This window comes from Protopterus annectens, chromosome 8.part0, assembly GCF_019279795.1.
Source record: "Protopterus annectens isolate FY-2018-M chromosome 8.part0, PAN1.0, whole genome shotgun sequence".
Taxonomy (NCBI): domain Eukaryota; kingdom Metazoa; phylum Chordata; order Ceratodontiformes; family Protopteridae; genus Protopterus; species Protopterus annectens.
In genome coordinates, this window is record NC_056741.1 from 1,640,771,126 (window position 1) to 1,640,793,539 (window position 22,414).

Consider the following 22,414-nt stretch of genomic DNA (forward strand, 5'->3'; position numbering starts at 1 on the left):
ATTGTCGCCTAGAGCTGACGTCAGTACGCAGTAGTACTTAAGCGCATGCCCGACGCCATATCCTCAGTCTTTCTTGCCCCAGATGTCAGAAGGCCTAAAAAGAAAGGCCAAAGCCAAAAATAGGAAATGCCCAACAACCCCCAGTGTGTAAGTAAGGAATATCTCCAAACGAAACCCAGCAACCCCAACCTATAGAGGGGAAGGAGGGAGGGGAAAATTGGACTGCAGCAATGTAGATCCTCGAACATCTACATTTATGGTAGGTACAAAACTGTACTATGTTCTTCGTCTCACATTGCTGCAGTCATGACCTGTGGGTAGAATCCTAAAGCAAAGGAAAAGGGAGGCTGGCAAATTACAAAGCATTAGGAGCTGCTAACATGCCCTGTAAAACTGCAGTGGCAAACCCAGCCCTGGACTTGGAATAGAGAGGGAGATGGTAATGCTTAGTGAAAGTGTGTACAGAACTCCAAGTAGCTGCCTCCAAAATATCCTTAGTAGCTACACCCCTCAAAAAAGCAGTAGAAGTGGCAGTAGCCCTAGTAGAATGAGGCCTGATCCCAGCAGGGACATCCTTCCCATGATGAGAATAACAAAAGGCAATACAATGACCAATCCACTTTGAAATAGTCTGCTTAGAAACAGCTTTCCCCTGTGAACTCAAAGCAAAATAAACAAATAACTGTTGAGTCTGTCTGAACTCTTTAGTTCTGTTCAAGTAGTAACGTAACTGCCTGTGGATATCCAAAGAATGCAAGACTTTTTCCCCTTTATTTTGGGGGTCAGCATAAAAAGTAGGCAAATGAATAGACTGATTCAAGGCCACACTAGAAATCACTTTAGGCATAAAAGTAGGGTTAGTCTGCAAAGAAACTCTATCCTTATGGAATATCAAAAAAGGTTCAACTGCCATGAGAGCCTGCAATTCAGATACCCTCCTAGCAGAAGTAATGGCCAACAAAAAAGCAGTCTTCCAAGACAAAAACTTCAGTTCAGATGTAGCTGCAGGTTCAAAAGGAGGTAAAGTAAGTTTCTCCAAAACAAAATTGAGATCCCAGGAAGGAGTAGGAGCTCTACGTGGGGGTCTTATATTCTTTGCCCCTCTAAGAAATTGTTTGAACAAAGGATGAGAAAATAAAGGAGGGTCACAATCATAGTGAGCAGAAATGGCTGCAGCATGAACCTTCACAGAAGAGAATGACAAACCCTTGTCCAGTAATTCAGTAAGGTACTGTAGTGCAAAACTCAAATTAGGCACTGAAACATCAAAACCCTTTGCAGTGCTCCAAAGGTTAAAATCTCTTCCATTTATCAGCATAAACTTTTCTAGTGCTAGGCCGCCTAGCTTCCAAAATGACATCTAAAACCTGTTGAGGAAGCTGAGACCCCACCGGCTCCATCACAGAATACGCCAGGCTGTCAGATGGAGGGACTGCACCTGAACATTGAGAAAATGATTGTTTGACTGGGACAACAAATGAGGAATCTGTGGCAGAGGCCAAGGAGGCTCCTGGATTAAACTCCTCAGCAGAGGATACCAATGTTGACGTGGCCAGTCTGGTGCTATTAGAATCATGCAAGGCTTATCCCGTCTGACTTTCAAGAGTACCTTGGGGAGAACAGGCAGAGGAGGAAAAACATAAACGTGAAGGTTGTTCCAACTGAAAGATAGAGCATCCACTTTCCAAGCATCTGGGTGGAACATCTTTGTGCAAAATTTTGGAAGTTGAAAATTCAGTGGGGAAGCGAATAGATCTATGTCTGGAGTTCCCCAAGCCAGTGTCAATTGTTTGAAAATCTGAGGATCCAGTTTCCACTCGTGGGGATCCACCATTTCTCTGCTCAAAATATCTGCTAGGGAGTTCTGTGCTCCTGGCAGAAACCTTGCTTGAAGATTGATTCGCAAACTCAGAGCAGTCTCCCATAAAATCATTGCTTGTCTGCAAAGAGGGTAGGAATGGGTTCCCCCCTGCTTGTTGATGTACCACATGACTGTTGTGTTGTCTGTTTGTATCAACACCTGTCCTGGCTGAAGTAGTTCCTTGAAGGCCATCAAAGCAAATTGAACTGCTAACATCTCCTTCATGTTGATATGCAAATGTAGTAGTTTGGGAGGCCACATGTCTTGTATCCATTTTCCATTGAAGTGTGCTCCCCAAGCCAAGTCCGAGGCATCCGTCGTTAGGATCTGACTCGCCTCTGGTCGGGACACAGAGAGTCCCTTGTTTAGGTGACATTCCTGAGCCCACCACAGTAATTCTTTCTGGATGCAAGGTATAATCCGAATGACAGTGTCCAAACTGTGGCAGTGTTGAGCCCACACACTTTTGAGATACCATTGTAGCTTCCTCATATGCAGTTTGGCATTAGGAAGTACTAGAATGCAAGATGCCATGAACCCCAAGGCTTAGAGGACTGTCCTTGCAGTCAGCCTGGACATTACTGATAACTGCTGGAAGTAGAGAGGAAGAGTTCTTTGTTTGTCCGGGGTCAGAAATGCCATCTGAGAGGCTGTATTCAGTCTCACACCCAGAAAGCACATGTCCTGAGAGGGCACTAGACTGGACTTTATTTCGTTCACAGTATACCCTAGGCACCTTAAAACTGTCATTACATACTGGAGATGCTGTAGTAATTTGTTATTTGTTTTGAGCAAGAATCAGGCAATCGTCCAAATAAGGATAAATTTGTATTCCTCTCTGAAGAAAGCAATCACAGGAGCCAGAACTTTTGTGAACACCCTGGGCGCAGTAGATAAGCCAAAGGGCAATGCAGAGAATTGATAATGTGAAGTACCAGCCCGAAATCTCAGGAATCTCCTGCAGCTGGGCTTGATAGGGATGTGAAGATAGGCCTCCGAGATCCAGGGTTACCATCCAGTGATCTTTGCCTATCATAGGCAGAAGTTGTTGTAATGTTAACATCTTGAACTTTGGAATTTCTAGGTAGGTGTTGAGAATGGACAAATCCAGAATTGGCCTCCAAGTGTTTCCTTTCTTTGGTACTAGGAATAGACGGGAATAAAATCCTAGGCCTACTTCTGAAGGAGGGACCACCTGAATTGCCTCCATCTGCAAAAGTAAAGAAATCTGCTCCTGAGCCTCCAGCCTTTGCTGAGGAGGCACATCCGCATGCCTTTGAAAGGAGGAAAAGTGTGAAAATAAAACTTGTAACCTCGATTTATTATATCCAACACCCATTTGTCTTGGGTGATCAAATTCCAGTTTTCTTTGAAAAGTCCCAACTTCCTCCTAGAGGAGCTGCCAGTAAGGAAGGGTCTGGCAGCGGAAGATACAGGTCATTGGGTCTGCTTACGAAGGGCTGACCCCTGCCCTCACCAGAAGACTGTGCAGGAGAACTCCAAGTCCTAGGTCTGAAGGAACCCTGAGCGTGAGCCCTGCCTCTACCACGTCTAGACCTGCCCTTAGGCTGATAATCCGAAGAAGGATAAGACCATCCCCTAGCAGGCCAATTCCTACTAAACTTAGGGGGCTGCACCTGCAAAAAATCCTTGACCGTCTGCATAGACTTAGCCTTATCTTCCATCTTTTTCAAAACTGATTCCACAGGAGGACCAAAAAGAACTTCAGATTGAAGAGGAGCATCCAAAATCCGAGCCTTTACATGTTCGGACAAATTTTGATCCTTAAGCCAGGCATATCTACGAATAACTGAACCTGTAGCAGCCACCCTAGAAGAAGCCTGAAGAGCATCAAAACCACACTGCAAAGAATGCTTGCCAACTTGATCTGATGCATGAACCAACTCCTGGAGCTCCTTACACTCTATACCCTCAGATAAAGCATCCACCTTAGATTTCAATTGGCCTAATAAAAAATTCTGATACTTCAGCATATGAAATTGGCAATTCAAAGCCCTCATAGCTAACGTAGAGGAGGTGTACACTTTTTTCCCCCACCTGTCTAACGCTCTAGAATCTTTATCCAAAGGGACTGGATTTTTAGCCACAGAAGCCCTAACACCCTTAGGGCCTTGAATAATAGTTTCTGGATCAGCTCTAGGACTCTTATACAAATACTTATGTGCTTCTGGAACTCTGTAATACCTGTCTGGCTTAACAGGGGCCGGAGGCAGAGAATCAGGATTAAGGGAAGATTCAGAAAAAACATCCTGAACAACATCTAAGACAGGAGGAATAGCTAATGGCCTATATTGTGGCAGAAACAAAAATTCCCTAAGCCTTTTCCGAGAATCTGAAAAGTCTTGACCTTCCCACTTGAAATGCTCCCTCATGGTATGTAAAGTTTCAGAAAAAGAAAAATCTTCTGGAGGAGAAGCAGAAGGACAGGAGTCCTCTGCATCCGAATAAGAATAGGAAGGAAAATCCTGAATTTCTTCAGCTGAGGAATCAGAGTAGTCCGAGGAATGATCCATTCCCTCTAAATCTGCCTCCACCCTACGCCTCTTCTCTGGGGGGGGCATAGAACCCCGGATCAAAGTAATCAAGTCCTCCGCCATTTTCAACATATGTTTTTTAGGAAAAGGGGCTGGAGAGCTAGAAGAATGACCAGGTCCAACAAGACCAGGTTTGGCCTTAGCATGGCCTTTAGCCACTGAAGTAGAAGGCCTAATAACCTTTGTAAGGATGGAACTACTGAAACCTGAGAAGCACCCTCGGCCTGTCCTAACTCCTGAGAGGCCAACTCCTGTAAAAGTAAAGGTTCCCCCTGGGATTCAGCCGAACCCTCGGCAGGATCCACAGATTCAACCGGAGGCTCCGAAGAACCGGCGTCCGCAACGGACGACTCATCCGGTTTAGATCTCAAAGATTTATCCTTACGCTTTTTAGCGGTAGCGGGCGTCCGAGGATCCGACGGCATGTTATAGTTACACCGCTTACAGAAAACAAGCCTGGCACAGTCTAACCTTCGCTTAATGGTGCGCTTATTAAATCTAGCACAAAAGCGACACCCGACTACATCGTGCTCAGGCCCTAAGCAAGGAATACAGAAAGAATGATAATCCCTATGAGGTATCTGTTTCCCACAAGAAATGCAATTATTAACTTTTTCTGATATCCGGATAACTGAGGCAAGAAAAGACAAAAATTTCCCCAACGGGGTACTTAGCCCAACTTGGTCTTCGGTCTGAAACTCGGTAAATGAAAATTTCAGAACGCCGAACGGCACTTGCAAACACTGCTTCTGCTTTGGACCACGCAGCAAGAAAGACTGGGGATATGGCGTCGGGCATGCGCTTAAGTACTACTGCGTACTGACGTCAGCTCTAGGCGACAATGACCGACGCCAGCCTAGCCCTTTGGTATTCGGGCCGACCGAGGACAGCTGACTACCCACAGGTCATGACTGCAGCAATGTGAGACGAAGAACATCTCTCTGATACCAAACATTATTACTTACATAAAACATGGGTATTCTCAACTTCATATACTTACCCGAATCTTGTGGCACTACTGCTACATTTAACTTGGTTATTTGGTTGGAAAAATAGGGTTTGGCACTATTATCTCTCACTTTCCTTACAGCTTCAATATTTTCAACAATTTCTTTGTTCTGATAGCCTCTCTCTGTGAATGCTTTTCTCAAATTATTAGTGTGATGTTGGTAATCATTTTCAAGTGCACTTAACCTGGACAGATTTGAAGAACTGGAGCAGTCTGCCATTTTTGGGTTCATTTGTGTACTTGGAATTGTTTGCTTGTTTATTTTATGTGAGCCTGAAATTGGAGAATCGTGGTGGTTTGTGTTTTTTTACTAATTCCCAGGGTCTGTAGTCGCTCCCCCTTTATGGAGAGGGATGACTGTAGCAGTGCACCATTCGGTAGGGACAAAGCCTGAGGTGATTGAACAGGGCACACAGATGTAGTGCCAGTTCACTTTGCAGTTCATGTAGAACACATACAAGGATATTGTTGGGTCCCATGGAAGCTGTATTTTTGGCCTTGGAAAATGTAGCTTTAACCTGTGTTGCAGTAATGCTGGGTGCCTGGCATTACTCAGATATTGTGATTGGTCCTTTATGGGGAGAGAAAGGGGTAAAAGTTGGCACTGAATCTGTCGGCTAGTATGCTGGCAATATCTGTTGGCTCAGTATAGGAGATACCATCGTGTAGTAACTCAGAGCAAATCTGGGTATTGCCATGGAAATTCTTGATATAACTATAGAAGGCTTTGTGGTTGTTTTTAGTGTCTGCCACAATTCTGCCTTCATAGCTGGCTTTAGACATTTTGATGAGGAATCTCAGCTTTTTTTGAGGCTAATAAGGGAGTTTTTCCAGTCTTGGGACTTGACCTTTTTCTGCAACACTTTCTTCCTTTTGTTGTAGAGTTTATTAATGACAAGGAATCACCAGATTTGGCTTCCTTTTTTTGGAGGACTGCGTCTTGGTTCTGCTGGGTATGGCTTGTTCCATGCATTTATGTACATGTTCGTACAGTGCGCACTGGTGCATAATTCGGCAGTCATGCATCTATTTTCCATTGACACGGGTGCCGTGAAGTTTGCCACCTCTGTTTTTAGGAGCACAAAGTCAGCTTTGGAAAAGTTTTTCATGGTGGTTACACCTTTGCAGGGGGTGTGGGTGAGAGATGGATTTCCATGGTGATTAGTTTGTGGTTGCATCTAACCAGGGAGGAATTGACTATTGATGTAGGTTGCCCATGTTAGTAATAACCAGGTCAAGGATGTTGCTTCCTCTAGTGGGGGTAAGTATGAGCTGGTCCAGGGCAATGGAATTGATGAATTCCAGGAAGCGTTGGGCCAGTGTATTGGTGCATGAGTAGTGTTCCCAGTTGATGGAGGGGTAGTTAAAGTCATCTAGTATGAGAGTGTAGGGTTGGACCCTAATAGTTTCCAGGTTGCTTAGAAACGTGGAGTGCGAGTCTTGGGAAATGGTTGGGGACCTATAGCAAACTACGACCTGAATCTCCGTCTTACCCAATGTTAGTTCTACCTGAAGTATGTTAAATGTGTTATGCTGGGCTACTAGTCTGGAGGTGTGCATATCCTTAATGAATACGAAGACTGGAGCGTCGGCTCATGTATTTCGCCTGCTTGCTGATACATTGTTACTGTTTTTCTGCATTTATTCTGTTTTTGCACTTGTTTCTCAATTTGTTACTTTTAAAATCTGTAACTGTTGCAAATTGTTTGTGTAGGCTGTGATAGCCAATTTATAGCATTTATAAGTGTTTACTGTATCTGTTTCTGTTTGTTTTCTGAAAAAAAAAAAAAAAAAAAATATCTCTTGTTTTCCCGCCTTACTAAGCTAGAATAGTCCAGTTTCAGAGCTTGCTGATCCCTGGGCTTTGTTTGCAGTTCCTGTTACTGAATCTTTACCTAATTTGGAACAGAGGAAGTTCCCTTGCTTACCAGTGGGAGTGGGAAGCATTGAGCTGCCTGTTGGTCCAGTTGTGTGAGGTTTCAGCCAGCAACTTGTAGTTTATTGGTCGTTTTGGGCCAGTTCCTAGCTTCTTTCAGCCCCCTGATATAAAAACGCTAAACGCGCGTTTTTTGGCTTGTACCTACTCAGCACAGATCCTCGTGGTGGCCAGCAGAGTAATCCAAGCTTCAGAGAGCTAAAAAAGCGACTTTACCTGATTTAAGTATAATTTTGTGGCTTTCCACTTCTATTTATCTAGCAACTGTATTTCGCCTGCTTGCTGATACATTGTTACTGTTTTTCTGCATTTATTCTGTTTTTGCACTTGTTTCTCAATTTGTTACTTTTAAAATCTGTAACTGTTGCAAATTGTTTGTGTAGGCTGTGATAGCCGATTTATAGCATTTATAAGTGTTTACTGTATCTGTTTCTGTTTGTTTTCTGAAAAAAAAAACCCAAAAAAAATATCTCTTGTTTTCCCGCCTTACTAAGCTAGAATACTCCAGTTTCAGAGCTTGCTGATCCCTGGGCTTTGTTTGCAGTTCCTGTTACTGAATCTTTACCTAATTTGGAACAGAGGAAGTTCCCTTGCTTACCACTGGGAGTGGGAAACATTGAGCTGCCTGTTGGTCCAGTTTTGTGAGGTTTCAGCCAGCAACTTGTAGTTTATTGGTCATTTTGGGCCAGTTCCTAGCTTCTTTCAGCCCCCTGATATAAAATACGCTAAACGCGCGTTTGCGCGGTTTAGCGCGGAGCTGCTACCGTTGCACACTAGGGCAGCGCCGGTTAAGCAGATTTAACCTATTTGGGCTACCTAAATTCCACTCTTCAAATTTTCCCTTAAAGCTACCTTCCTCGAACTATACTACTGATCTAATCAGCGTATACTATAACTAAAAAGATCATCTCTACTTGACTCCAAGTAGACTATTCTCTATCTGTTAAGCCTAGCACTTGCTCCTACAGTACGTATTACCTTGATACGGTGCTCTTGTCATAGATAGTACCCCAAAAAGGCAAACCCCCATTTCTCGGTCATCCACGTCCCCCGGAATCTTCTTTAAAGTTTTTTTTTTGTCTATTCCTTCTAGCATGTCGAGGCATCAGTTGCTAGTGTCCTCTCCTGCTCAGCTGGTGAATCTGGGAATATTGAGGCAATGTTACAATTGCCTCATGTACACAGACAACCCTCTCCTCCTCCCACAAAACACAAATACATGCGAGAGATGCAACTATACAGCCAAACTGGAGGCTGAGCTCTCTCAACATAGGACTGGCAAGACCAGTCAGGAGGAGAAGGTTACCACACACACTATAGACCCAGTCTCACATAGTACCATCACAACCTCAAATCATACACATAAACACACAAAGACATACTGGAGGCTCTGATCAAAAATCTACCAAAACAGCAGAGGCCACCAAAGCAGACACCCAAACAACCACCACCTCAGAACACATCACCTGCAACACATAGACCTCACAGTCAGAGTGTCAAACAGTCACAGCCCTTAAGGCCAAACAAAATGCCGGACACACTAGTCATTGGTGACTCCATAGTCAGACACACTGACGCCCCGCCACCAGACTGAGTAAGGAGAAGGTCACAGTAAGCTGCCTGTCGGGCGCTAGAATCCGCCACATAACGCAAGCACTCAGGTCTCTCAACAGCAGGTACAAATACGACTCAGTCATTGTCCACGCTGGTGTAAACGACCTGAGACGCACTCCTTGGACTACATGAAGAGACATCGAGGAGCTCTCTGATTATGTAGCCCAGGCAGGTATGACCCTGACCTTGAGCAGTATCCTACCTTCACCAAGAATGATGCCACAATACAGAGATAAGATGATCAGCTTTAACAATTGGCTTAAACACTGGTGTCATTCAAAGGGGATCCAGTGTCTGTCTGCCTGGGATGACATGCTGGACAAGCCACGCTGCTTCGCAAGGGACGGCTTGCACCTGTCACCCCTGGGATTCGGATATTGGCAAAGGCTCTTGCCACCCCATAGTGCCTTTTTAGGCAAGGCTCAAATTCTAAACCTACCACCCTAGAACACAAAAAGGAAAAAACTAAGGGTAATGCTGCTCAATGCCAGAAGTCTGAATCTCAAAATGCACGCACTCAAGGCCCTTCTCAGTATGGAGAACATCGATGTCTGTGCTGTGACAGAAACCTGGTTCAAGGCTCCTGAGAGCACCCCAGCACTATCAGGTTTTACCTCATATCATGCTCCGCCCCAAAATCCGGACAATACCAAGAAAGGAGGGGTGTATCCATATTCATCAAGGACTCCCACACCTCAAGACTGGTTGCAACGCACGATGCATCGGAGACCATCCAGGTGCAATTAACCATAGGCAAGACTGCTCTGCAAATTGTAGCATGTTACAGGCCACCCTCACAAACTCAGGAACCTCACATGGCCTTCCTGAAAACACTAGAGGGGATAAATGTATCACCAAACACCATCATACTAGGTGACTTCAACTACCCTAATATAGACTGGGAACACTACTCAAGCCCAAACACCCTAGCCCAAAAGTTCCTGGAATTCATAAACTCAAATGCCATGGAACAACTAGTTACCATCCCCACAAGAGGAGATAACATACTTGACCTCATCATCACGAACATGGGAGCACAATGTTCAACACCGAAGTATACCCCTCACTGGTGAGATCAGATCACAAACGAATCTCGCTGGAGGTCCTCATCCCACCCCACCTGAAATAAAAAGACCACAGTAAAGAACTTCTAAAGCCGATTTCACACTTCTAAAGACTAGTGTGGTCTCCTTTAAGGCCCCGAGCGGGAAAACAGTACACATGCCGCTGAATCACTTACAAATGCCTTCTACCAGCACCTGCAGGACTGCATGGATAAGGCAATCCCAAGCAAAACAAAGACTCTCTGTACCAAAGGCAAGCGTCCAGTCTGGTGGACCCCAGCCATAAACAAACTCTACAACAAAAGGAGGAAGCTACTACAAGATAGAGCAAAATCCTTAAAAGGTAAGACACCCTTGATCACTATAAGTAAAAACTAAGAGCTCTCATAAAATCATCCAAAGCAAATTTTGAGAGAAAAATAGCTAAAGACTCAAAAGACAATCATAAGGCCTTCTTTAGCTATGTTAGAAACCTGGGAGGAAACTCCCAGATATGCTCAGAACTAGTTCAAAATGATGTGAAGATTACTGATCCTACGGACATTGCCAACATACTGGCTGACAGGTTCAGTGCAAACTTCTCCCCTCCCCCAAAAGGAGAGATATCTATACCAAATGATTGCAGCCCCCAAACATCTCCAACGCCAAGTGAGAACTGCTCTCTCCAAAGCAAAAACACAGCATCCATGGGACCTGATGGTGTCCCCGGCTGTGTGCTCCACGAACTCAATGAGGAATTAAACCCACAGCTAGGACAGCTGTTTAATCAGAGCCTTACCTCTGGATACGCACTCCAGGAGTGGCGCACTGCAACTGTGGTCCCACTTCACAAAGGCGGTGCCTCCACCGACCCTGGAAATTACCGCCCATTAGCTTGACAAGCCTTATCTGCAAAGCCATGGAGAGGATCATAATGGACCTCATAAATAAAGACATAGGGAATTTGCAGACTTTGGATCCAACCCAGTTTGGCTTTGTCAAAGGCAGATCATGCCTTTTAAACTTGGTTGACTTTTTGAAACAGTCACCAAAGCCATTGATGAGGAAAGGCAGTCCATACAGCCTACCTCGATCTGGCGAAGGCCTTCGATACAATACCCCACTCGGGTATCATTGAAAAACTCATCAGCTTAAATATTAACCCATACATCACAAGATGGGTTGCAAACTGGCTGAGTGACAGAACCCACAGGGTCAGAGTTGCTGGCGCCATGTCAGACTCAAAGCCTGTCACAAGTGGTGTCCCACAGGGCTCAGTCCTAGGCCCACTCTTGTTTGGCATCTACTTCTCAAGTACAAGCAAACACAGGAGGGTTATGGCTGACAAAGTTTGCAGATGACTGCAAACTGGGCCATAGTAGAAAACACATCTGACACAGATATCCTTCAGAAGGGTCTCACAGAAACGGATAACTGGTGCCAGAGCCATGGCCTAAAGTTAAATGCCAAAAAATGCATAGTCATACCCTTCGGGAAAAACAAGGTTACCCCTAGCTACCAAATAGGTGGCAATCCACTGAGCACAGAAGAAGTTAGCAGGGACCTGGGGACCCAGGTTGATAGTAGTCTGTCATTCGACACCCATGTAGCTAAAGCAGTTAGGAAGACCTTCTACATTGCCCACCTTATCATGAAGGGATTCTCATCTAGATCAAGGGAGGTCATTGTCTCCCTCTACTCATCACTCATCAGACCAATGATTGAGTACAATGCCCCATTCGGAATGTATCTGACCCGACACTTGCAGCAGCTGGAGAGGCCACAAAAGTTCCTCACCAAAAGGATAAAGGGTCTCAAAAATCTGTCCTATGCTGCCCGACTGAAAGAACTCCAGCTCTATTCAGTCGCCACGCTTGCTCAGAGGTGACCTTTGCCTAACATACAAGGCCATGTCAAACCCAGATTTGATGAATATGCTTCACCTCAAAAAATCTAGATCCATCAGAGCCACAAGGGCGGGAGACTTAAACCTCGACACGGCTATTAATAGGACGTGCTGGAGGGATAGATTCATCACCCAAAGGCTCCCTATGCTGTGGAACAAAATCCCGGTATATGTGAGGCAGAGCACCTCACTGGCCTTGTTCAAGAGAAATCTTGACCAATGGATGGGAGATCGCAGATATACCCCAGGGATTACCTCAGTGTCACTGCTCGACAGAGGCACAGCAAAATAATGGGTATAGTTCCCCATACTAAAGGGGTGGCGTAAGCCACAAAACTATGGGCTAGGCTTGTAAATGCACTTGGGCAGATAGCCTAGTATGAACCTATGAACCTATGTTCTGGGGCCAAAAGGTGTGGAATGAGTTGTAGCCTGGTAGCACAGGGGTGCTTTCTGCTGCTTTAAACCATGTCTCTGTTACAGCACAAATGTCAAAGTTCTCCATACTGAGGAGTGCTTCAAGCAAGTGCATCTTGAGATATAGACTTCTAGCATTGAACAGAATGACCCTCAGACTGCATTTATTTATAGCTGTTACGGTGGTAATTTGGTCTTTGGAACATCACCTAAAAAAGGCACTATAGGGGTGGCAAGAGCCTTAGCCAGTACCTGGAAACACATGGGTGACAGATGCAGGCCATCTCTGGCAAAGCATCGAGGTTGGTCAATCCATGCCATCCCAAGCAGACAGATACTGGATCCCCTTAGAATGGCACCTAAAACTTAGCCAATCGTTGAAGTCAATTGTTTTCTGCTTGTACTGCGGTAATATTCTGGGCAACGGTATGATGCTGCTCAGGGCTAGGGTCATATCTGCCTGAGACACATAATCCAAGAAGTACTCCATGTCTCTCTTCATGTAGTCCAGAGAGGTGCATCTCAGGTCACTCACAGCCACATGGACAGTGACAGAGTCATACTTGTACTTGTTGTGGAGTGACCTGAGTACGTGCATTACATGTTGGATTCTAGCACCTGATAGACAGCCGACTGTTCCCTTCTCCTTATTTAACCTAGTGAGTGGGACATCAGAGTGCCTCACTATCGTGGTACCTATGATTAGTGTATTGTGCAAGCTGTTTTGCCTTAGGGGCTTAGGTTGAGAGGCATACTGTGTAGGTGAGCTGTGTGTCTTGTAGTTTGTGCTGTGTTGTGGTGGTCGAGTGCATTTCTGGCTTGGAGGTCTCTGCTGTTTGGGTAGATTTCTACTGAGAGCCTCCGCAAAAGGTGGTGTGTGGTTTGTGTTTTTATGTGAGAGCTGTAATGGTGGGTGTTCTGGGGGGTTGTGTGTTGCCTGTGGTGTTGTGCAGGTGTTCATCTTCTCCTCTTGACCAGCTATTCCTGTCTTGGCTTGAGAGTGCATGGCTTCCAATTTGGATATATAAGTGCATCTCTCACAAATCGGTGTGTTGGGAGGTAAAAGGAGAGGGTTGTCTGTGTACATGAGGCAGTTGCTACACTGCCTCAGAATGCCCATGTTCACCAGGTTAATAAGAGAAAGCACTGGGAACTGACCTTTAGACATGCCAGTAGGGATGGTCATTATTACTAAGTACTGGAGCAGGTTCCTTATATATTCCTTTTACAGAAAAAAATGTCATTCAAGGTGTCTGAGTATGTACAGAGCACTGCCAAACACCTGAGGGGAAACAAATACATAGACCCTGAAAACTTAAGGACAAAGTATTTGGGCAGATATTCTGAAGTTAGAAGGAAATCAAAAAGCACTTACTAAAAAATAAAGAATTAGCTTGTCAAGAATGATGAAAAGAAGGGAGTCACATGAATGGCTACTGCCTGGCTACTACTAATGCTGGTCTCAGCATAGCTTCACTCTGCTGGGATACAATACTCCTTTGCTTCTTCTCTTACCAGAAGCAAAATGTTAGCACCAGTCCCAAGAAGAGAAGCAGGTCACGCCCTGTTTGGTGATCCACAGTCTTTTCCTAGATGATGCAAGAGTCTGCAAAAACTTGAAGAATTTTTCTGGTAGATGCCTTGAATAGCAACCAGACCAATCAGGTACGTTAAGCACAGACACTCACTCTCCAACCACAGAGAGTCAGGAATCAATGCATATAAATACACACCAATCAGCCAGTACTTCACCAGTAATTCTTTTATTGTTCCAACGATCTGGTACCTCGGCAATTCGCCTTCAAAGATCACATTTTAATCCATCATAGTAGTGCATTTTATACCATTTAATATGAAACAATTAATTAATTAATCAAAGTTTCAATTTGATGAGAAAATGAAACTTTTACTTAGTGACCTCAAAAAGAAACCTTTTTTTAACATTCATTTGTTTCATATATGATTTGCTTCATATATTAACTATGCATATGAATAATGAACATTTTATCTAAAACACACTTCAATAAGTATAAATATGATGTATAAACAAAATTAAATAAATATAATATGTATGAAAAATTAAATAAATATAATATATATGAAATTATGTGCACAAATAAATACGCACACACACATACACTTAGATTAACTTATACACACATATATATACATGTGTGTACATGTACACATAAATATATGAATATGAATACACTTTAGCTTATAAAGATGCTGAAACTGATTTTTATATACCTATACATACAAATTATTAGAGTTAGAAACTAGAATGATATTAAAATTTGACACTTTGAAACCTAATGGTTTAAACCAGGAATTAGGTATATAAAAATCGGCGAATTGCCGAGGTACCAGATCGTTGGAACAATAAAAGAATTACTGGTGAAGTACTGGCTGATTGGTGTGTATTTATATCTTGTATTGAACTTTTGTGTTTTGGCTCAGGAATCAATGCACTCTACTCCTACTCTCACCAGGTTCAGAATAGAAGCACAGATTCCAAGCTGTCACCTATAGAGCAGTCATTAAGCTTTCTAGTGATCGGCAGTCTTCAGGAAATAATGAAACTGCACTCCTTCGCTCACCAGGAGAAAACAGATGCACTAATCCCAAGATGACTACTGAGAGGCAGAATGTGGTCTAGCAATAGATGCTTAAAGGTAAGATGAAAAAAAATGGTTTATCCTAAACACTGCAGTGTGCACTAGAGAAGTTAGATGTGAAAGTAGGTAACTTATGTTTTACCTGTCTAAAAAGTTAAGTTTTGGTGGAGAGACTATTTTTAAAACAGCAAGATAGACTGAAAGGGGGTGGTTCATGTTTGTATTCTGGTACTATGGAATACAGCAGGATGGACAATAAATTTAAATAGTAGAAGGGGAGTGATTTCACAAAATGATAACTTTGTGCTTACTCACACCAGCCAGTAAAAGCAGAGAGGAAATGAGATATATGGTCAAATTAATATAAGGAGCCGTCAACTAGAAAGACAGTGTTTTTTAAGAACACAACAGTAACTGTGTGGGAAAGAGCGCTCTGGTCTCTTTTCAATTTTTAATATGCAGTTAATAAGCAGAATGCAAGTAAAACACACTGTAAAGAAAACAAATCACTGTATATAAAACAGAAAAAGGCAATAAAGTAATACAAAATACAACAAATAAAAAGCAAACTAACCTTTCTCTCACAGCAAACTGTAGCAGGGTCTGGGTGAACCTTTCCAGTAAAGCTCTGAAATGTTTTATTTTACTCCTTAAATAGAAGGCTTAGTTCCTAGCTCCACCCAACAGTTCACAGATGATTAACCTTAACTGACCTGTTCTAACTTATGCATGACTCCTTAATTGACCTGTTCTAATTTCTGTCTGACTCAAGAGAGAGAGCTGTGGTTTCTTTTCAAGTTTTAATATGCAGCTAAAAGCAGAATACAAGTAAAACACAGTGTAAAGAAAACAAGCCACAGCATACAAAATAGAAAAAGGCAATAAAGTAATACAAAATACAACAAATAAAAAGCAAACTAACCTTTCTCTCACAGTCAACTGTAGCAGAGTCTGGGTGAACCTTTCCAGTAAATGATTCTACTAATAAACTCCCCACCTCTACAGAAAAAAATTAAATCATCTATAAATCTAAAATAAAAGATAACATGACACTTAAAAATCCAATTTATACACAAATTCCACCAACCCATCACCAGGTTCACATACATTGGGGCAAATGGAGCCCCCATAGCTGTCCCCTGACCCTGTTAATAAATCACTTGATTAAATTCAAAAAAATTATGAGTCAAGCGAAAATATACCAACTCAATCACATAATTAGCCACAGGATTATCTCCCACAGGAAGAACCTAAGTGCCTGAAGGTTCACAGAATGTTTAATGTTGGTGTATAAACTTTTAAAATCCAATGTTATCCAATAAAAATCTTTACACAATATCACTGTTTTAATTTTTTTTTTCAAAAAAAATCAAAAGTGTCCTTTACATATGAATCTAACTTCACCACATCATCAACTAAATACATATGTAACATCATCCAAATATTGTGTAAATAAAATAATTTGCTGATACTATGGGTAACCAGGAGGGGAACTGAAGCTCTTATGTATTTGCGGCAAACAGTAAAATGTGGCCAAAGTACAACCATCCACATTAAACTTGATTTCTACACCCTGTTTAGATAAATATCCCAATCTATACCCATTCCCCAACAATTCTTGAAAGTCAGTTAAAGCTTGTTCATATTCCAAAAAACTGTCAACCCTGTAAACATTTTCATCAATCAAATGGACCATACACATTTTCAAATAATGAGAACAATGTAAAAATCACTATTTTGTTGCCCTTATCAGATGGTTTAAATACAAACTCTTTCCATTTACTCATATTCTGTAAAGCTCCGCATTCCTGTTTGGTCAAATTAAAACTCACCATTTCATTTTCAGAAACTGCTTAAAGCAGTTCTTTATACCAACATTTATCCTAGATGAAAAATGTATCCTCCTCATGAACAAACGGGGGATGAATTTGCTCTTACAGGGCATCTTTGAAGTATCTAACAAATAATATGTATTATCATTAGAATCATTGAGCGAGGAATTACATGAAAAAAGTATCCCCATCATCAGTGCCCCCTCCACAGCATCAGAAAAAAACATCTTCTTTAACATAAAAAACGTCCAGTAAATGCAACTTTCTGATTAACTTGAAATACTTCCATTTGTAATACATGTTTCCTAGATAATATCATAGGCACAAATTTAAGACCATATTGTAGGACTGACATTTCAACATCACTAACAGCATTGCCAGACAAATTAACTATAAAATTATTACAGTCTCTAACAAATTGTCACAGGGATGACAAAACATTAAGTCAATACCAAATATTTTTGTTCTAGTTATTGTACCTAAAATACTGTCCATCCCCGATACCTGCCAATCGACCTCTTTTTTGCCCATTGTGAGTGTTGCTCCAGTCACTCAGAAAATTATTCTTCATATAGGCAGGTTGCTGTGGTGGAGGTAAAGGGGGATATGAATTTTCTTCTCCCTCTAACTCAACCATGCTTCCAGTAGCTTCTGATGAAGCAAAAGAAATGCTCAATTTCGAATTACCTATACCGGAAGCCCGCATACCTCCTTTATGTTGACCCGCATTGGTTGTCCTGCTAAAAGCCAAACCGGCATTATAATCTCTGATGTCGATCTCTAATTTTTTAATTTTCCTTTGGATAATCTCTTTAGACGATTCCTCTAATTTTTCGTTAAAACCACTTAGCACCTGCTCAAAAAGAGTAGAACTCAGCTGGTCTAAGACAGCAGTACAGGAAGCAGCAATTTCATCCTTCAACATACGCCACTTAACCGCATCTCTTTCTACTAAAATACGTAACCACTCGATCACACATTTATGGGCTGCAGAAACCCCATCTTATTTCAAATTGTTTGTCCATAGGGACGGATAAATTAAAGGGAGTGGCAGGATGTTTAAAAAATCTGAGTTCCCGGGGTGTTATATCCAAATCTACATAATGCAGGAGACTCAAAATATTATAATGAAGCACATTCTCTTTCAATAATAACTATTCCAAAGAATTAACAGTACATTGAACATCCAGAGGTACATTTAGTGTGCCACTCTGTCACACACAGTGAAAGGGATTAGCTTGTCTCTTCCTCATATAATCTCTCCCAGGATTTAATTGGTTCAGCACCCCTGGAAGTTGAAATAATTTCCACCGGATAATCTCTCGGCTGGGTAATGTACTATCCATGGTCCTCTGAGAAGAATCCACCCCCTCATCATGGAAAATACATGGTAAATATAAAGAAGGATCACTGGCCATACTGTACTTCAAAAAAGCAAAAAACAAAAAAATAATAATCCACCACAACGCCAGTAATCAAAATAGAAATAAACTGGTATTTATCATCAATGCAAACCAAACGAACTGCTCTAGCACCTTGGCCCACAGGCCTTCTAAGGAGTTCATAAACATGAATAGAATACATCATTAAATACTTTACATAATTAACATCAATAATTCAATTATCCAGTAAAAGATTCCTTACAAAAGACTTCCAACTACGTTCCATATTAGCAACAGTAGGTGTCAGACTTCCACATTTTAAAATAAAAATAGATTCCTTAAACACCAATTTATTCTTTAAAAGAGAAACATTCACAAATAAAACATGTTCTAAAATGCACCTCATACATCAGTCTTCAAGACAAGGGGCATAAACCCCTGGAAGTTTACCATCTGGAATATGGCTTAACAGATATGCTCATTAAAGTCAATGAGGTTCAAAATGCAAAGGAAATCTCCTAACCCTCTGAAGTAAGGAAGATAATCCCCACCCTTATTTCAAGATAGAAGAGTATGGGACTGTTCCAAGACTCTGTAACAAACACTGGTCCATTATAAAGAATATTTTCTTACACAACATCTAATATTTCAAGACATGGACATCTGTGACCAAATCCTGAACACACAGTCATTGTTCACAGTTCATCTTGGAGAAAACTCAAACTAGCTTACCATTATGCAATCCTAAAAAAGACTCTGTTGTAGTCCCCTGTCAAGTCTACCTCTTGTTATCAAGGGGATAAGACAAAGTCAACAGACATTTTGTAGGAAACAAGAGGATATCAAACGTCTTTGATAACGCCATGAAAAATTTATCCAAAGAATGGGGAGTTCACTACAGTGCGTCGAAGCTTGTCCTGAAAGAAGACTCTGGGAGCAAAGGCATCCTGATATTACTGCCCTAATTTTACAGTCATATTCCACAGCGATCAATGCTGTCTTGTCAACCCATCTCAAGCATGGAACTGCTTATCTAATGACGGCAAACAGGACAGGTGATATGGCTGCCCCTGTGGACTATTCAATGAGAAAGCAATCTGTTCTGGGATGTTTACTTAGGAGGTAAATCAGCTCAGCTGGGATTTTACACTGCATAGAACTTTTCTCAAGCACAAAATGCATGCTTTCTGGATGAAAATAAAAAAACAGCATTTCTTGAGGACAGATTTCACAGGCCAAATGCTCTTCATACTTCTTCCCCAAATAACGGTTTACCATTTTTGCGGGTAATGCAGAAATAAGGAGCAAAGACTGAGCACCTTTCCACAGCAGAGGTTATCTAGGGAAAAACTGCTACAGGGAGACTAGTATACCTTTGAAGCAAGGACCTCCGTATCCTCAAAATAACCACTACAGGTAGATAATGAAGGTGGGGGAAACATTCTCCTACCCCTGGTGCTCCTTAGAAAGACACCCTGTGGCTGTACAGTGTAAGATGCAAGAATAGTATGAAGGGTGGGTAGTGGATGCCAGGCAAATGGCTTCCAGTGCATTAGGAAGCACATAGGAAGTACAGCTATAGAAGAGGGTCCACCATCAGTAAGATTACCTGCAAGACATTATTCAGCTGTAGCTTGTTAGCCTACTTATGTTGAGGAAGTGCGAGTCAGAATGAGTATACTCCTTCAGCCCAAGTTCTAAAACTGATACGTTGACAGGGTACTCAACTATGCAGGTTCATCTGAACAAGTCCGTTGTGATGTTGTTCCAGATACACAAGTAGGGGAGTGCTGGTGAAATGCTCACTCATCCCAACAATAGCTGACACAGGGACATTGCCACCATCAGTTCATGACGGGTACAATTTTCAAGCTCTTGTTTGGTAAAAGACAGCAGACAAAAGGATGGAAACTTTCACATGGACTAACTATGTTTGGCCTCCTAATCACTCAGTCCTCTCTTTGTACTCCTACACCTACCTATGATGGTGCAAGCAACACCTGCTAAAGATCCATGCTCATCCCACCCTTCTACACTAACACTGTGCAAAATTTGTCATACTCCTCCAGTTTCTCACTCCTCCTCGAGTGGCTTGACTGACATCTTGGTACGTATAGCAATTCCTTTACACTGGTTACTTCCAAAAGACTGTAAAGGTAACGCAGATGCATTACTTAGCTAGTGACATAAAGGTAATGCAGATGCAATACTTAGCTAGTGACATGATGTCCACAGAAATATTTTGGAAGGTCTAACTTTCTTAGGCAATGAACATGAAAACTTTCCAGTAACATATAGAACTGGCATCCGAAGTGCTGCCTTGTGTTATTATGAGACTTAAGTACACACACACACACACATTTGTGTGTGTGTGTGTGTGTGTGTGTGTGTGTGTGTGTGTGTGTGTGTGTGTGTGTGTGTGTGTGTGTGTGTGTATATATATATATATATATATATATATATATATATATATATATATATGGGAATGTGTCAAATTGGCAAAGTTAGATTCTCAGAAAGCAAAATGTTCAAACTCTTGTTTAGAGAAACAAACATTGATGACAGTGGAATTTGTCTTTTTCTCAACTGCTTTGTGACCAAGGAGCACATACAAGTTTGAGAGTGTTCGCCCAACATGTGGAGCACAGGGTAACTTGCCCCCAATTGTAAAAAAAAAATGTTTTGTTCGCTGAAAGTTTTGGTGATAAGTATTTGAACTTTATATCCTTCACCAAAAGCACCTTCAGCGAGTCAACATGGTTCCACAAAAATGCACACATATGTAAGCACTTTCATTGCTCAAACAGCTGTTTTCTTGATGTCTGAATTGGGTGATTTTTCCCTCGGTTTCACAAATTGAACACTGGGTAGCAGAAAGAGTGCTTGTGCAGCAGAAAAAGAACTGAGGCTTGTAAATGCATGCAGATCATTCCTATTCCAGAGTCATCAATCTTAGGACAACTGTTGGTAGAAAAGGCAAACTCTTGTTTAAGAGCTACAGAAAGACTGTGATCTAAGCAAAAAATGTTAACATGAGGAAAACCCCAACATTTTCTCAAGTAGAAAACCTTTAACATGAATTCCATCCGTTTCATTAACAATACCTTGACAGTAGGACATGCTATCCCTACTGAAGAACTTAAATACTCCTTTCACCTACCTGGAACAGGTCAGCACTCCATTGTCCTTGAATTATTCTATACAGATATATCCTGCCTTCACTACCAACTGCTGCCAAACCTTGAGACAAATGGATAGTTCTCCTCCATGGCTTTCTTCCAAACTCTTCTCACACCCAAGATTTTGCTTTAGCAATCACTTCGTCTGTACCCTTCCTGGTCTGCCACTTTCTTTTACCTTTATCAGGAGGGCCATTCATGAGCACCACTTGAAGGTAACCTTTCTCAGCCTAACAGTTTCCTTCACAGTGTTCACTAATGGATCCTAAGGTTACTAATATAACTACCCTTCGAGCACTCTTCTTACTGTAACTTGAATGACTGACATTAAATATGGCCAATATGGATTCAGTTTCACTGGCCTTACCAGACACACAGCTCAATCAGGCTCAGAGGGCAGATTAATTTCTTAATTATTTGCATAAACTAAGTTTAAGAGCTGGTAATATCTATTATGGGTGTTTTCAGAAAATATGAGGTATATTAGATACCTGTCAAAAGAAAATATTACAGATAGCTGTAACCTTTCAAATTAAAAGTGAAACAACAAAAAGACAGGGCTAAGTGTATGCCTTTGTCATTTAGAGAGATGGACAGTTATTTGTCTTTCTTACCGGTCAGCTTGTCTCTGGTAGTCTCTGGCACATGTTTAGCAATATGTCCAATTACAGAAAGCACATGGCCTGTTGTGACATTGTTAGCATCACTGTTCTTGTGCCTGTAAAGAAATAAAATGCATTACTTCAACATAAGTAACAAATGATGTCGCAATTTATGTAAGTGTGTGCATGTGCGGCTGCACGTGCGTGTGGGTGGGGTTGATTACTTGAAGTGGAAAAGAGTCTGAACTCGCAAGGAGACAGGCCTCCCCAAGAATAGGAGGAAAGCATATTTCAACAAATTCAGTATTTTATGAGAGATTTTTTTTTTTTTTGCTTGCTTACAAAATAGAAGATATAGAAATGTACAGAACGAAATTTGCCAAAAAGAGCTCATCCAACATCATTGCAAGTTAAACAAACAAGCATGCACCCCCATTTGGAAACTACTACTTAATAAAAC

The 22,414-nt window shown here is 41.8% G+C and overlaps 1 protein-coding gene across 1 annotated transcript in view; it reads right to left on the reverse strand.

Moving 5' to 3' along the window:
* Positions 1-22,414, reverse strand: part of NCAPD3 (non-SMC condensin II complex subunit D3) — a gene marked incomplete in the record, with an annotated part of 2,635,837 nt that overhangs the window by 1,310,799 nt on the left and 1,302,624 nt on the right. The window contains 1 exon segment of the mRNA XM_044081165.1: positions 21,967-22,070. Coding sequence (XP_043937100.1) covers positions 21,967-22,070 — 104 coding nt within the window.